Genomic DNA, 17,171 nt, shown 5'->3' with positions numbered 1-17,171 from the left:
TATTTTTGTTGTGTTTTTAACATAAATCAGTACTAATTTTGTCAAAGTCCTTTTGTGTATTTATGGAGATAATCATGTAATTCTTCTCATTAGCTGTATTAATGTGATGAATTATATTAAATACTGAATACAATATCAGGTTTTGGAAAATGCATTATACTTATTTCATGAGAATCAATTTGCAAGCTTTCTTTTTGTTTTTATTTGTTTGTAGTGTTCTGAACTTACTTAAGTAATATTAGGATTGCCTGATCTTTAAAGTTTGGTAGAATTCCACCAATCTGGCTTGCTGCCTTCAGTAGCAGCACTCTACTACTTTTTTCACTATTCTCTATTTTTTTAATGTCACTCAGGTCAATTTTGATGGGTTGTATTTTCTGAGTTAATTTTATCTAGATTCTCATATGTATTTGCTTAAAATTGTGAAAATCATCTTGTGACTTTTAAACTTTTCCCTTTTTTCAGGGAAAAAAGGGAAGCATCCCTTCCTCCCAAAGGTGTCTAATTTTGCATATTTGTGTTTTCTTCCTTTTGAATTTATTAGATTCACTAGTAATATGTGCATATCTATAATTATATGTAAAATCTCCATTGCAATTTATATTAAGCTAAACATGGGCTCATACTGATATTTCTCTCATCTATCACTACATGGTTTACACTAGCCTTCACCTATCACATCAATAATGAGAAATCTGGCTCCCACTATCTGTCATCTATTTATTTACTTATTTGTTCACCCCCCAGCATACATATACAAAGGTTTCAGAATTGTTAACTGAAAGCACAGTGTTTATATGTAGTTCCTTTTGTCTTTCGTCTTATAGACTCTATGAATTTCCAAAGCAGCTTAGGTCAGCACCTTTCCGCAGCAAGTTTATGTCATACATCTGTAATACAGTTAAATTTGTAATAAAGTTAAAACCCTGTGCTCTACCCTTTAGTCCCTCAATCTCCTGATTTTTTATTTTGCCTACATTAACATTCACTCTTTGTGTTATAAGATTCTATGAGCTTTTGCACAGTTTCATGTATGCACAACAGTATCATACACAGTAATTTCACTGACTTAAAAAGTCCCCCTCTGCTTCACTTATTCAACTCTCTCCCCTCCCCAAATCTCTGGCAACTACTGATTGATTTTTGATCTCTATAGAACCACCTTTTTCCAGAATATCATAGTAATGCAATCATACACTGCATAGCCTTTTCAGATGGGCTTCTTTCTCTTAGCATTATTCATTTAAGATTCATCTATGTTGTTGCATAGATTGATAGCTCATTTTTCTCACTGCTAAATATTATCCCACTCTATCAATGTACTACAATTTGTTTATCTATATTCACCTATTGAAGACCTCTTGGTTGCTTCCAGTTTGAGGCAACTATGATCAAAGCTGCTATAAACATTCATGTGCAGGTATCTGTGTCGACATAAGCATTCAAATCAACTGGATAAGTACACAGGAGAACAACTGCTATACTGAATGGTAAGACTACGTTCAGCTTTATAAGATATTGTCAAAGCATCTTTCAAAGTAGCTGTGCCATTCTGGATTCCCACCAGCAATGAATAAGAATCCTACTGCTCCACATTCTCAGCAGCAACTGGTATTGTCAGGTTGGTTTGTTTGTTTTTTAATTTTAGCCATTCTAATTGATATGTAATAGTATTTCATTGCTGCTTTGTCTCCCTGAAAAATAATGTTGAGTGTCTTTTTTATATATTTAGTTGCAATTTGTATATCTTCCTTGGTGAGGTGTCCATTCAGATCTTTTGCACATTTTAAAATTGTTTTTTCTTATTGTTGAGTTTTAAGAGTTCTTTGTATATTTTGGATGAAGTCCTTTACCAGGTAAGGGTTTTGAAAATATATTTGCACACTCTATGGTTTATCTATGCATCCTCTTAACAGTGTCTTTCACAGGGCAGAAGCTTCAATTTTTAGTAAAATCTAACTTACCAGTTTTTCTTTCATGGATTGTGCTTTCTTTATTATTTCTAAAACCTCATCAACAGCTCAAGTTCACACAGATTTTCCTGTGTGTTTTCTTCTAGAAATTTTAGATTTTATATTTAGGTCTACAATCAATTTAGAGTTAACTTTTCTGTCTTGTGAGGTCTGTGTCTAGGCTCATTTTTTATCTATGAATGTCTAATTGTTCCAGCACTATTTGTTGAAAAGACTCATTTTTCCAACAAATTGCCTCTGTGCCTTAGTCAAAAATCAGTTGATAATATTTGTATATTTATTGGCTTTCTATTATGTTCCCTTGATGAATGTGCTCATTCTTTCACCAATACTACATTGTCTTGATAATGGCAGCTTTGTAGTAACCCTTGAAATGGGACAATGAGAGTCCTCCAATTTTATTCTTCTTTCTTGGAATTGGGCTGGTTATTTTGGTTCCTTTACATTTCCATATAAAATTTCAGAGTCAGTTTGTTGATTACTACAATAAACTTCCTGAAATTTTTATTGAAATGGTATTGAATCAATAAATCAAGCTGGGGAGAACTGACATCTTAAAAATATTTAGTCTTTCCAATCCATGAACATAGAATATCTCTCCATTTATTTAGATTTTTAAAAATTTCTTCCATTAATGTTCCATAGTTTTCTACATACAGATCCTGTATATATTTTGTTAGATTTATACTTAAGTACTTCACTTTTTTGGTGCTATTGTAAATGGTTTTCTTTTTTGTAATTTCAAATTCCAATTGTTCATTGCTAGTATATATGAAAACAATTAAATTTTATATATTGACCTTGTTTTCTGAAATCTTGCTATATTCACTTAGCAGTTCCGGGAATTTTCCATAGATTCTTTGAGTAGATTCTGAATAGACAGTCATGTCATTTGTTAATAAAAACAGCTTTACTTTTTCCTTTCCAATATGTATACCTCTTATTTTTCCTTCTTGTTTTATTGTACTAGCTAGGACTTCCACTACATTGTAGAATAGGAATGGTGAAAGAGGACATTCTTGACTGGTCCCAATCTTGGGGAAGTGTTTAATCTCTCATTATTAAGTACCATGCTTTTTTATTAAAAAAAAAAATTCTAAATCTGTGTTGTTAGTATATCTCCTATGTAAGCCATGGTGTTGAATTTGACTTTGTTAACCAATTTGAAAAAAAAAAGTGTTTTTCTTTTGTAACACGGTCTCACTCTGTACCCCAGCCTGGAGTGCAGTGGCACAAACATGGCTCCCTGGGCTCAAGTCATCCTCCTGCCTCAGCCTCCTGAGTGGCTGGGACAACAGGAACGCACCACCACATCTGGAGATATATATATATATATAGATAGATATATATATAATTTTATTTTTAAGACAGAATCTTGCTCTGTCACCCAGGCTGGCATACATGGAGTGCAATGGCACAGTCTTGGCTCACTGTGACCTCCACCTTCCAGGTTCAAGTGGTACTCCTGCCTCAGCCTCTTGAGTAGCTGGGATTACAGGTGCCCACCACCATGCCCAACTAATTTCTGTATTTTTAGTAGAGATAAAGTTTCACCATATTGGCCAGGCTGCTCTTAAACTTCTGAACTCAAGTGATCCACCCGCCTAAGCCTCCCAAAGTGATCATATATATATACATATTTTGTAGAGACAGAATCTTGCCATGTTGCCCAGCCTGGTCTCAAACTCTTTTTCTCAAGTGGTCCGCCTGCCTCAACCTCCCAAAGTGCTCGGATTATAGGCATAAGCCACTGTGCCCGACCTGAAAACATACTCTAATTGGTGAGATAAGCTAATGTATAGTTATTGATGTGGTAAATATGTTTGGTGTCAGTATGACAATTGTTTTATGTTATAATCATATATATTCATGTCTTTATAGGATCTAATTTATTTACTTGATTTTTTTACTGTTATTTAGTGAAGTTTATATTTTTGTTCTAATGATTATGTTGTTTTAATCCATTTGTATAACACTTATTTACTTTTTTCTTGGTAAATGACTATTGCTTCCCTCTAATGAGCAATATTGAAAGTAACTATAAGCCTCTTTTTGCCCCAACTCTCCCTTTTCCTCAACATCTGATTTGAAGTAATGTCCTTTTACTTCAGTTAATAACTATAAGGCAAACAAGAAGCTAATTTTACTTTCCATAGCTCTCCCCACTCTCCATTTTTTATAGTTGTACTAAATCTATATTGTCAGAGCACACAATCATTGAATACTAGACTTATTTCTGTAAATAAATATGTGATTCTTTTTTACCATAAATCCTTATATCAAATTTTTCAATTATGTTGGTTGTTTAATGTTCATGCTGTTTAGTAGATTCCTTGGGAAGGATCTGGACAAAATAGTTCCCGAATTCTAATGTTTTCATTAGAACTTGTCTGTGACTTTTATAATTAAAGGTCAATTTGTCTTCTTATAAAATTTCTGACTCATATCTTCCTTCCTTGATTTCCTTAAACATTTTACTGTACTAAATTTTGACAAAATATTGATGTTAAAAAGAAAATCGAATTTAAGAAAAGACATAAATAAGAATAAAGTGAGATGCTACATAAGAAATAATTTACAAAGAAGATAAAATAATCATAAATGTGAACGACCCTAGCAAAAAATCTCAACATACAAAAGTGGCAACAGTCAGAATTACAAGCTAAAATTGATAAGCCACAGCCATAGTGGGAATTTTTTTGCACAGTTTTGAAATGTGCAAAAGATCTGAATGAACACCTCACCAAAGAAGATATACAAATTACAACTAAATATATTAAAAAGGCACTCAACATTATTTGTCAGGGAGACAAATTTTAGCCATTCTATTATGTATCAATTAGAATGACTAAAATTCAAAACAGAAAAAACTGACACCAGTTGCTGGTGAGTATGTGGAGCAGTAGGATTCTCACTCATTGCCTAATAGTGAGCCAATAAATAAACTTATACAAATATTATAGACTTATACAAATCTTCAACTGCAGACTGCTTTGTGTCTACCCCGTAGGCATGCTTCAGGGATCAGAAGAGACATGGAGGAAACTTATTGCATATTACTATTTGAAAAACACCTATGTGAAAAGGCTGCATGCTGTATGTTTTCAACCATATGACATTCTGGGAATTTTTATTATGTCTCTTTCAGAAACTTATAAACCAAAAACACCTTAAATTAATAAATGTATATAAGGTCTAAAATGAATTAATAAACATAAATTTGATCTAACAGATAAACATTGAGAAGCAGGGAGGCTGTTTAGTATAGTGAATTAAGAGGTATGTTTTTTATCTCAGATATTGTTTTGTTGCGTTGTAAACTTTGTTTGGTTCTTTCTCAGGACTAAGCTCTGGTTTTTTATCTTGCCCAAATTATTATATTAATCCCAGGTCTTTAGACAAACTCAACCAATTGTTAACCAGAAAATGATTAAATTTACCTATCATCTGGAAGCACCATCTCCCATCCCCCTCAAATTGTCCTGCCTTTCTGGAACAAACCAGTGTATTTTTCAAATCTCATGCCTCCCTAAAATGTATAAAACCAAGCTGAACCCCAACCATCTTGGGCACATGTTCTCAGGACCTCCAAGGGCTGTGTCATGTGCCATGGTCACTCATATTAGGCTCAGAATAAATCTCTTCAAATATTTGACAGAGTTTGACTCTTTTCATCAACATTTCTAAATATTTCTCCACCCTTGCTGAGCCTTCTTATCTTTCCATTCATTACAAGATATTTTCCTTTACCTCATTGAGCATAGTTATAATAACTGTTTCAAAATCCTTGTCTGATCATGCCAACATCTATGTTATCTCAGGGTTGGCTTCCATTAATTGTCTTATCTTTTGCAAAAGACTGTATTTTTCTGGTTCCTCCTATGCTGAGTAATTTTGAATTGTATCCTGGACATTCTGTCTATTATGTTGTAAACAAATCCTGTTTAACTACTGAGAATAGTGTCGATGTTTTTGTTGTGGCAGGCAATCGATTAACTTGGTTCAACTCAAACTGCAAACTGACTCAACCTGTGGTTATAAGTAACTCACGTCTCAGCTGAGTTCTGACTTTAGCTGCAGACTGCTTTGTGTCTACCCCATAGGTGTGCTTCAGGGGTCAGCTAGATATCTAAACAAAATTTATATTCAGAATTGGGGCATGACCTTCTCTGTCTCTCTCTGTTCTGGGATTTCCCCTCCTTCCAGTGACTGTATTGCTGCAGACTCTGCCCTCAGGTTATTCAAGCTAAAAAGAAAAAAAAAGATGGCTTTCTATATTGTGTTTTAGCTATTCTGTTAGTGACCTGCTCTCAGACTAACACATCAAAAACAGAAAACTTACCTCCTCTTAATGACACCTTCTTCCAAGTTTCATCTTTCCTCCAAAACTTGACTGCTTTTGTTCACTCTCTTTCGCCTTCAGGTACTTGTTTTTGGCATTTTGTTCAGAGTTGAATATTGCTATCTCAAAGAGAGTAAGAAGTTACTTGGTCACATATGAAACAGAACTCTTTTGTTATACTTTTAAAAAATTATTTCTCTCTCATACTCTCCTTCCTCTTTTCCCATTGGCACCCATTCCATACTAGTGATTTCTCAGCGTATTTCAATTCTTATTCAATACATGTATTTATGTATATATGTGGACTAGAAAGATATATAGCTATAACTTAGTCTTTAACTTGGTCTTTGTATTTATTTTAATTTACATATTTTCTTAATTTTTTTCATTCAAAATTGCTTTTTGAAATCTAATCATGTTGCTATATGTAAATGTAGTTCATGATGTCTGAGAGCTGCATGCATTTCATTATATGAATATGCAAAGTTTAACTTATCGGTCTCCTAAATAAATTGGATTTATTAGCCAGGTGTGGTGGCTCCCACCTGTAATCCCAGCACTTTGGGAGGACAAGGCGGGCAGATCACTTGAAGTCAGGAGTTTGAGATCAGCCTGGCCAACATGGCGAAACTCTGTCTCTACTAAAAATCCAAAAAATTAGCCAGGCATGGTGGTGGGCATCTGTAATCCCAGTTATTCTGGAGGCTGAGGCAGGAGAATGGCTTTAACCCAGGAGGTGGAGGTTGCAGTGAGCCAAAATCATGCCACTGCACTCCAGCCTGAGTGAAAGAGCGAGACTCTGTATCAATAAAAAATAAATAAATTAGATTCATCACCTTCCCAATATACCTAAATAGTCAATAACATTTTTATACATCCTTTCAATTTATATCCTTTGTCAAATTTTCTACTGGTTTTACTAACACTTTCTTTTTTATTTTTAGTAGCAACTTTTATTCTCCAGATAACTTATTAGTTTTAAATGTTGCAAATATTTTGTCCCATTCTGCTGTTAACTTTTGTCTATGATGTCCTTTATTAAATGAATCTTCTAATTTTGAAGTCATCGAATACATAAACACTTTTTTTGTAGTTTGTGCTTTGGGGGTCATATTTAAGAAATATTTGGTAATATAAGGTCATAAGGAAATTATACATCTCTTTATATTAAACTTTTAGTTACAATATTCCTATTTAGGTCTTTAATTCATTTGGACCTGTAGTACAAAGTGTGTGACAGGAATCTTGGGGGTTTTGTCAATAAAGTGAAACCATTTTCTTGATACAATTTACTAAATATAATTTTCTGATTTCTGATGTTACCACTAACCTATAATAAACTTTAAGTCTGCTTCTAAGGTATCTACTCCTTTTTATTGGTTTATTTGATTGACATTGCACTTTATAATTCTATTTTATTTCAATAATTTATACTAGGGCTAGTTTTTTTTAATAGTTTCAATTTATAGATGATTATATTCCCTAAAATTTTAGAATTAATCAGGTTTCCTCTCCCACCTAGAGAATTTAATTAGAAATACAGAAAAATGTTAAATTATTTTGAGAGAGAATTAACAACTTTATCATATTAAGCCTTACTACATTTCAAAGTGCTACATCTTTTCATTCATTCAGGCCTTTTAAAAATATCCTTAAAAGACTTTTCAAAATGCCGCCATCAAGGACAGAGCTTCTTCTATTGTATTTTCTATAATTTAAATGCTTTTGATTTTGTGAGTTTGTTTTGTATTCAGCTCCTTGCTGACTATCTTAATGCTAATAATTTGCTAACTCTGGTTTCTTTGTAGACAATCACAACACCTACAAAGAATAAAGAAAAGAAGCAGAAAAAGTCTGTTTCTCCCCTATTCTTCTCCCACCTTGGATTTATTTTCATTTATTTTATTGTTCAGGACTTCTAACATTATGTTGAACATTAATTCAGTTAATGGTGGCTGACATCCTTGTCTCCTTGACTTTTAAAATAGGTTTCCTATTACTGAATTTTAATGCTAAATAAATGTTGAAATCATCAAATGCTTTTATTGCAACTGCCATCCCAATTAGATAAGTTTGAGGAGAGTGAAAAATAATGAGATTTGTCCTTAATCCATTAATATATAAATTATACTACAAGATTTTTCACTTTAGAGCCATTTTTTACAACCCTGAATTCACCCATCATCAACCATGACAAATACACACACCTGTATATCTTTATCTAATCTACCTACATACCTTTATATGTATATACATATATGCACACAGACAGAGAGAGAGAGTTTTTTTTTTTTTCAGAATAAACAGTTTATTAGTTAATCATCAATAAATGTCCCAGGTTTGGCACCAAACACTTTCTTTTCTTTTCTTTTTTTTTAATTTTACTTTAGGATCTGGGGTACATGTGCAGGTCATGCAGGGTTGCTGCACAGGTGCATACTATATCTGGCATTTCTCCCCATGTTATCCCTCCCCACCCTTCCCACTCCCCGCTGTCCTTCCCGTAGTCCCCCACAACTGCCCCTAGTGTGTGATGCTCCTCTCCCTGAGTCCATGTGTTCTCATTGTTCAACACCTGCCTATGAGTAAGAACATGCAGTTTGGTTTTCTATTCTTGTGTCAGTTTGCTGAGAATGATGGTTTCCAAATTCATCCAAGTCCCTACAAAGGACATGAACTCGTCGTTTTTTATGGCTGCATAGCATTCCATGGTGTATAGGTGCCACATTTTCTTTGTCCAGTCTATCACTGATGAGCATTTGTGTTGGTTCCAGGTCTTTGCTATTGTAAACAGGGCTGCTATGAACATACATGTGCATGTGTCTTCATAGTGGAAAGATTTATAGTTCTTTGGGCATATACCCAGTAATGGGATTGCTGGGTCAAATGGAATTTCTATTTCTAGATCCTTGAGAAATCACCACACTGTCTTCCACAATGGTTGCACTAATTTACACTCCCACCAACTGTGTAAAAGTGTTCCTATTTCTCCACATCCTCTCCAGCATCTGCTGTCTCCAGATTTTTTAATGATAACCATTCTAACTGGCATGAGATGATATCTCAATGTGGTTTTGATTTGCATTTCTCTAATGACCAGTGACAATGAGCATTTTTTCATATGTTTGTTGGCCTCATATATGTCTTCTTTTGAAAAGTATCTGTTCATATCTTTCACCCACTTTTGAATGGGGTTGTTTTTTTCTTGTATATCTGTTTTACTTCTTTAGATTCTGGATATTAGCCCTTTGTCAGATGGGTAGACTGCAAAGAATTTTTTCCCATTCTGTTGGTTGCTGGTTCACTCTAATGATGGTTTCTTTTGCTGTACAGAAGCTCTGAATTTTAATTAGATCCCATTTGTCTATTTTGACTTTTGTTGCCATTGCTTTTGGTGGTTTAGTCATGAAGTCCTTGCCTATGCCTATGTCCTGGATAGTTTTGCGTATGTTTTCTTCTAGTGTTTTTATGGTGTTAGGTTTTATGTTTAAATCTTTAATCCAACTGGAGTTAATTTTAGTGTAAGGTGACAGGAAGGGGTCCAGTTTCTGCTTTCTGCACATTGCTAGCCAGTTTTCCCAACACCATTCATTAAACATGGAGTCCTTTCCCCATTGCTTTTTTTTGTCAGGTGTGTCAAAGATCAGATGGTTGTAGATGTGTGGTGTTGCCTCTGAGGCCTCTGTTCTGTTCCATTGGTCTATGTCTCTGTTTTGGTACCAGTACCATGCTGTTTTGATTACTGTAGACTTGTAGTATTGTTTGAAGTCAGGTAGCATGATGCTTCCAGCTTTGTTCTTTTTGCTTAGGATTGTCTTGGCTATATGGGCTCTCTTTTGGTTCCATATGAAGTTTAAGGTGGTTTTTTCCAGTTCTGTGAAGAAGGTCATTGGTAGCTTGATGGATATAGCACTGAATCTATAAATTACCTTGGGTAGTATGGCCATTTTCACGATAGTGATTCTTCCTAGCCATGGGCATGGAATGTTTTTCCATCTGTTTGTCCGAGAGAGAGAATTTAAAAGTCATGTCCATGAGTAAAATGGGCCTGTACTTTTCTTGTATTATACTTATATAGTTTCAGTATAAAATATATTCCTACCTCGTAAAATTGATTGGATAGTTTTTCCTGGTTATATAAGTTAGGGATACCTGTACTTTCCAGTAAAAGCATCTCAGCCTGTGACTTGTAGAGGTGGGGAAAATGGAAAAAGGTTTAGCATCATGATGATTATATTCTTATTTTTACTGTTAATTATATATTCCACGATTATTTTCTATATTTTATTCCCTATTGTAATGTGAGTTTTTAATATTTTCCAGAGATATATAAAAAGGTTATTTTGAAGGATTTTGTGTATTTGCATCTCTATGTCTTGGTTGGCATTGACAATGATTTGTCTTTTGGCTTTGCCAAAGTTTTTTCAAAACTTCAATCCAAAACTTATTTGGATTCTGTTCATCTTTTTTAAATGATATCTCATTGTCTTGTTTCTCCTCTCTTTTGGCTTACTCTGCCACTTTGTTACCAATCACAAGGGTTTTACTTTGTTACCGATTACAAGGGTTTTATTTATTGCCTGATGCTGGGGTGCAGTGCAGCCAGGCCTGAATTTTTTTTAAAAGCTTTATATGTGTTCTAAAGTGTGAGAGGGGTTGACAACTACTGGTCTATAAGCATTCTTCTCAAATCTATTTGATACTAAGATCGCTTTTGAGGCTTTTGGAGAGCATATACTCCTGGATGACATCATTTAATAATTATGACTCATTTGATCTAGACTGCAGCCTGTGAGTCCATATTTTTTAAAAAGCTTGGCAGGTGTTTCTGACTACCAGCAAGATTTGAAAATCACTGAATTTGAGTGCCTAGAAAACACTGTATAGTGCCAAAAGTATAAGTGACCTCTGAGGCTGTAGTGATTTCTAAGGTAGAAGTTAAGAGATGTTTAGATGGTTTGAGGGAATTTGGGGATACCCAGAAATACAGGAAGAGGAGAAAGTATTAGTAAAGAGCAGAAGCTGAAAGACAGGAAGTTCAGCTCCTAAAAAAAAAAAGAAGTCTTATCAAGACATCAAAAGCAAGGGAGGGAGTAGCAAGAACTAGAGTTAAAAATAGACTACAGACAAAGCTATATTACAAATGGACTTTTACCCAAGAGTTACAAGAAGCCATTGAAGGGGTTTAAACAGGAGGTGCTGCTTGTTTAGCTACAGAAGAGGAAATTAAATGGAGAGAAAGCAGGACTGACTTCCTTGAAGTCTGAAGACAGTCATCATCCTTGAGGTGACCACTATAATCCAGGAGATAAATGATTGTGACTTGAACTATGATACAGTTGGAGAGGAAAAGACTATTAGGGATGGGTAAAAGATATGGATGTTACTGGATGTAAGGCTTATATGAAAAGAAAGAGTAAACTTATCATCACCAATTTATTGCTCATAAGTATTCTCTGAGCTATATAGTTTGCATTGAATATATTTATCTACAACTGTTCAGGCATTCTCTAAAATATTGAGGTAAAGATGTAAATGTTCATATTTTATTCAAAATTGTCACAGTTTAAATAATATTGATAATAATATATAATATTATATCATAATAATAATGACATCTCCTTTCCTTGTTTCTCTTCTCTTTTGATTTACTCTGCCACTTTGTTACAAAATATTCAGTCTGGTAACAAACTGAATTCAATTATACAAATATTCACTGTAAACAAATATCCAAACTCATAATAAGTGAAAATGACTAGACAGGTTAATTTCATAGTAGATCACAATCCTTGTCATTTCAGCTTTGGTCTGCTCTAAACTTATCCATCTCCATCCATTACTGGAACAACTCCACAAACTCCTTATTCCCTAAAACACCACCGATACCGTTAAAGTCACTAACAGAGACTGAACTGAGAATAAAGGAAATCATGGAGAAACTAGACCAGCAGATCCCACCCAGACCTTTTGACCACGTGAACACCACCACCAGTGCCGCACACAGCACAGCCACCATCCTCAACCCTCGAGACACGTACTGCAGGGGGGACCAGCTGGACATCCTGCTGGAGATGAGGGACCACTTGGGACACAGGAAGCAATATGGCGGGGATTTCCTGAGGGCCAGGATGTCCTCCCCAGCCCTGATGGCAGGTGCTTCGGGAAAGGTGACTGACTTCAACAATGGCACCTACCTGATCAGCTTCACTCTGTTCTGGGAGGGCCAGGTCTTCCTGTCTCTGCTGCTCATCCACCCCAGTGAAGGCGTGTCAGCTCTCTGGAGGGCAAGGAACCAAGGCTATGATAAAATTATTTTCAAAGGTAAATTTGTTAATGGCACCTCTCATGTCTTCAGTGAATGTGGCCTGACCCTAAACTCAAGTGCTGAACTCTGTGAGTATCTGGATAACAGAGACCAAGAAGCCTTCTACTGTGTGAAGCCTCAACACATGCCCTGTGAGGCTCTGACCCACATGACCACCCAGAATAGAAAAGTGTCTTATCTTACTGAGAGGGAAAATGGCCTTTTCCACAGGTGAGTATACTTTTCAAGTATCCTGAGAAGTGTCTCACTGAGAAGTGCCCCAGTCAGAGCTACATTGCCCATTGCAACACTGAGCATGACTCTCAGAGGCCTCTACTCAAGGTCAGACATGTGGTATCTTCACAGGGCCTCTACTCACCACTCTACGCCAGTTTGCATTTTCACTATATTGTCCCATCAGTCATGTGTTTTGCTATAACTATTCTTCTATGTATTCACAGATGTTCCATTGAAAAAAGATTCCTTGATAAGTGTATGATAACATCCACGCTCCTTCACCTCCCATAATTAATTTTGTTAATTTTGCCTCTTAAATATCTTTGCATTGATCCATTTTCCCCCATGTATAGTGCTGCTATTCAAGTTCAGGCCAACATCATCTCATCTAGATTACTTATACCAGCTTCCCAACTGGTCTCTCTCCCAGCAGTCATAACCTCTCTAATCCATTTTCTACACTGAGTAATCTTCCTCAAAAGCCAATTCCTACTGGTTATCTCCAGTTGATCCCATGATCAGATATTCCTCAGTATATACCTCTCAGGGTAGAGGGGTCCTTCTTACTCCCCATGTTGTGACCTAGTGATCCCTGTGAACCCCTGGTTCAACAGCCCTCCACAAACCGGGTGGAAGCATGTTTCCTCTATCAATCACAGCTGCGGCAATGCCAGGCTTTTCTCTCCCGACTCACAAACAGATGCTCACTTCCTGGTTTTCCTGTTCTCCACTAAGCTGAAAACCACTTTGCGGATTAGAATGAACCACCAGTGACTCTTCATGGGCCACTTTGAGGATTTGCAAAGAGTAACTATCTGTTATCATAAATCCCAGACCTGTGAGCCAAGCCATAAGACATCTAACAGTTGCAGAGCCTTTTGTTCATTTGCTAACTTTACATAAGTCTCAGAGGCTCAGTCCATTTCCTTTTCTCTTTCAATTCTGCCCAGTACCCTTTTTTTCCCACAAAGATTTACTTTTCCTAAGATTAGTGACAAAGTAGAATGCTAGGTTCACAGTAATCCCTTTCTAGCAGTTTTCAAAGTCAAGTTTAGAGTCTTTTTTTCCATAAGCTTTCAAAAAAAATATGGTAAGAGGAAATAGGAGTGGGCACCAAACATGACAAAATAACATGCATTCCAGAATCTTACCTCATTATCCAAGTTTTGGCTCCTGATCTATAGTCCCTGGATCCCTTCTGAAAAGTAAAAGCACAGTCAAGTTTCTGTTCCTTTCCTTTTATCTCTGATGGTACAGCTCATCAAATCTCTTCCTACCCATCAACCATCCCTATGCCTAAATCCTAGTAAGGATGAAAACATGCTGATCTTTTCTCTTCTCGGGATGGCACCTGAAGAGACATCCATAGCAGGGAATCAGGTACCACTTATATTTGTTATAGTTGGCACCTAGGTCTCCATTCTCCCCTTAATCCCTTTCTTCCTTCCTCCACTTACATGGCTATATACACAGGTTTGAAACAAAGTATGAGTAAGAGCTTTCAAGCAGGAAGAGTCATCTTTCATCAATTGAAGGAAAGAAATGTAAGGTACATTGATTAACACATCAGATTCAACACTACTTTCTGCCAGCCACTTTGATAGATATTAAGGATACTGCAGTGGACCAGACACATGCATTGCCTTCCTTCCTAAAGCTTACGATCTTCAGAAAGCGAGTTTGTCGAAAAAGTCAAAGATAATCATAGCAGGAAACGTGGATTAAAAAGGGAAGCAGAGGCCCTCTAATAAAAGGTCTACATGCCACTCAGAAAGGCTGGATTCCTTGGGTACATGATGGGGAGACAATAAAGGGATATAAGCAGTAGTGCAGTTGCATTTGCAATGAGAAAGGGTACTCTGCCAGTCAGATTGAAAATTTTAGGTGGAATAAAACTGAGGTTTGCATGACCAATTAGAAGCCCATAGTAATCCAAGGAAACTATTCTGCAAACTGGAATAGGAGATATGGAAGCAGAAAGAGAGAAGAGAACTTGTAAATTAGATAAATATTTTGAATCTAAAATTCCAGGACACACTGATTACATGTGGCAGATCAGTAGAGCTGCCTGGACTTCAGGTGCTCTCAGCAGTGTAGAAAGTCTTCCAAATTCCTCACTCATTTACAATACCCAATATATATAAAATGTACAACAATAATAATAGCTTCTGGTTATAGGAAATCAAAAATTTTCCTTCACTCACAAGTAGGTGAGTCACCTGTGTTACGTGGGGAGAGAGCAGGCTAATTTGTTGTTCTATTTTTTTTTTGAAGGTCCAAAGTAGGAGTTGAAATTATGAAGGATGGTAAACACATTGATGTGGCCAAATGTAACAGTAAGTCTGCTCTGTCCTGAGTTAGGTGATGCTCAGAGGAAATCTTATCAGCATTAACCCAATTGTAGTTTTCCTGGAGCACAGTTCCTAGCAGGTGTCTATGATGTCAATCATGCTGGACTTTAAAGGGAGAAATTAACTCAAAGAAATGATTTCAAAACTTTTATAGGAGATTTCGTCTTGACATATCCAAAAGGAAAAAGTGCTATTATCCTACATTTATATTTAAACCTGAGAGTTCATCTCCTAGAGTCTAAGGCACTGTCCAAATGTCTTTGAAGGATGAATACCTACAGCTTCAGAGTAGGAAAACTTTCGACTTTGGTTTCCTAACTCTCCGTTGGCAAAACCTCCTAACATTTAGTTGATGCAATTACCAATGTTATATGGAGTTTTTCTCTCATTATGTTTTAAAGACAAACACAAAGCCATGTTACTGATGAAAGAATATTTAGGCTACCTGAGCTTTAAAATAACTTTTTATAAAGTCTTAGTTTACCCATAACATCCATCATGATATTTACTTCAACTCATAATTTATTGCCACCATTTATTCATTTATTCTGCAAATGTTTATTTATTTTTCCTCACATCATATGGGTAATGTGCTAACGTCATAACATGGTTTGAGGGAGGCACATCTCACACATGAGCATGAAAACCCGGTCATCATGCTTCTGAACTACAAAAGGATCAGCAAACATTTATCGAGCATTGAAAAGATATCAGGCATTATGGACAAATGGAGAAAAATAAATGCTCAGTCAGCTTGCATTGTGAAATACGTTCAACATACCAACTCTATGAAGAAAGTGAAAAGGCAAAGTAGCTTATGTTAAACTTGGTATTTGACTGAGTCCTGAAGGATATGTGTAGGCAGAGGGTGAAGAAGAGAAACCTCATAAAGAGCATGGGTAGTGTTGCTGGATTTAAGTAAATAATAATAAAGGGAATCAAATGAATTTGAGTAATTTCTAATTGCCTGTCATATATACATTGAGAAAAGGGGGAAATATTGCATGGGCCATACTTACACTAAAAAATTATTCCTTGTTAGAAATAATACAAATTTAATATGGTGTCCTGTATTTTTTATCTAACTCTTTTTATCTGGTAATTCCAGTCATGAGCAAAGTCATCATGGACTTTTTTGTGGAATGTAGCAGAGGATAAGCCTAGAAAGAGAGAAAGAACCTAATCATGAAGGTTCTCAAGTGCCAGGCTGAGGATCTCAGAGATTATTCAGTAGACTTGAAAGCCACAGAAACCAACTGAGGAAGAGAGTGGTATGATCCACTTTGTGCTTTAAAGTGCAAATTCACAATTTAACAAAATGCATGCTCTATAGAAAGGCAATTTAACATGTCACTAGGGAATATAAAATAAAATTCATATAAATAGAAGGAAAAAACGCTGTCTCTGGATGGGATGACCTTATATTTAAAAGAATGTCAGTTATCTATGGATCATTTTCTTATTGCTGCTATAATAAAGTGGCTTTAGAAAGCAAAAATATATCATCTTATAGTCTGTAGCCCAGAAGTCCAACATCAGTCTCATTGAACTGAGCCAAGGTAGAGCAGGAGCATGTTCCTTCCTGGAGGCTCTAGGGGTGAATCTGTTCCTTTGCTTATTCCAGGTTCTTAAGTCTTCCCACAGTCCTTGTAGCCCCCTTCCTCTATCTTCAAAGTCACAGCAGAGGGTCAAGTTCTCATGTCACATCTTTGACCCATTCTTCTGCCTCCCTCTTCCACTTTTGAGGACCAGTGACATTAGATTGGGCCTACCCACATAATCCAGGATAATCTCTCCATATCAAAGTCCATACCTTAGTCATATCTGGAAAGTCCCTTTTGCCATGGAAGGCAACATATTCATAGGCTTTAAGAATTGGGGATGTGGATATCTTTGGGAGACTATTAGTCTGCCTATCTAATCAAAAATATAATGGAATCTGTTTTTCAATGGGCAGGTCTATG

At 35.9% G+C, this 17,171-nt stretch overlaps 2 protein-coding genes and 1 non-coding gene across 6 annotated transcripts in view; 1 reads left to right on the top strand and 2 right to left on the bottom strand.

Annotated features, from left to right (window-relative positions):
* Positions 1-17,171, bottom strand: part of NXPE2 (neurexophilin and PC-esterase domain family member 2) — a 200,021-nt gene that overhangs the window by 114,838 nt on the left and 68,012 nt on the right. Inside the window, exons 3-5 of the mRNA XM_012470471.2 lie at positions 14,008-14,054; positions 12,510-12,592; positions 6,316-6,434 (exon numbers count right to left, since the gene is read on the bottom strand). The gene's annotated coding sequence lies outside the window, so the exon portion shown is untranslated. The remainder of the gene's footprint in view (positions 1-6,315; positions 6,435-12,509; positions 12,593-14,007; positions 14,055-17,171) is intronic.
* LOC105729592 (NXPE family member 4) overlaps positions 1-17,171 on the top strand; it is a 75,689-nt gene that overhangs the window by 53,814 nt on the left and 4,704 nt on the right. For all 4 annotated transcript variants that reach the window (XM_064375440.1, XM_064375443.1, XM_064375441.1 and 1 more), the window contains 2 exons: positions 12,117-12,850; positions 15,131-15,192. In XM_064375440.1, the coding sequence (XP_064231510.1) occupies positions 12,117-12,850; positions 15,131-15,192 (796 nt within the window). The remainder of the gene's footprint in view (positions 1-12,116; positions 12,851-15,130; positions 15,193-17,171) is intronic.
* LOC135274694 (small nucleolar RNA U13) lies at positions 15,783-15,886 on the bottom strand. Its single transcript, XR_010342475.1, has one exon. It is a non-coding gene; the product is annotated as a small nucleolar RNA U13 (small nucleolar RNA).

Source organism: Aotus nancymaae, unplaced genomic scaffold, assembly GCF_030222135.1.
Source record: "Aotus nancymaae isolate 86718 unplaced genomic scaffold, 86718_ANA_hifiasm-v0.15.2.pri h1tg000012l, whole genome shotgun sequence".
Taxonomy (NCBI): Eukaryota; Metazoa; Chordata; class Mammalia; order Primates; family Aotidae; genus Aotus; species Aotus nancymaae.
This window is presented reverse-complemented; position numbering and strand designations above follow the sequence as displayed.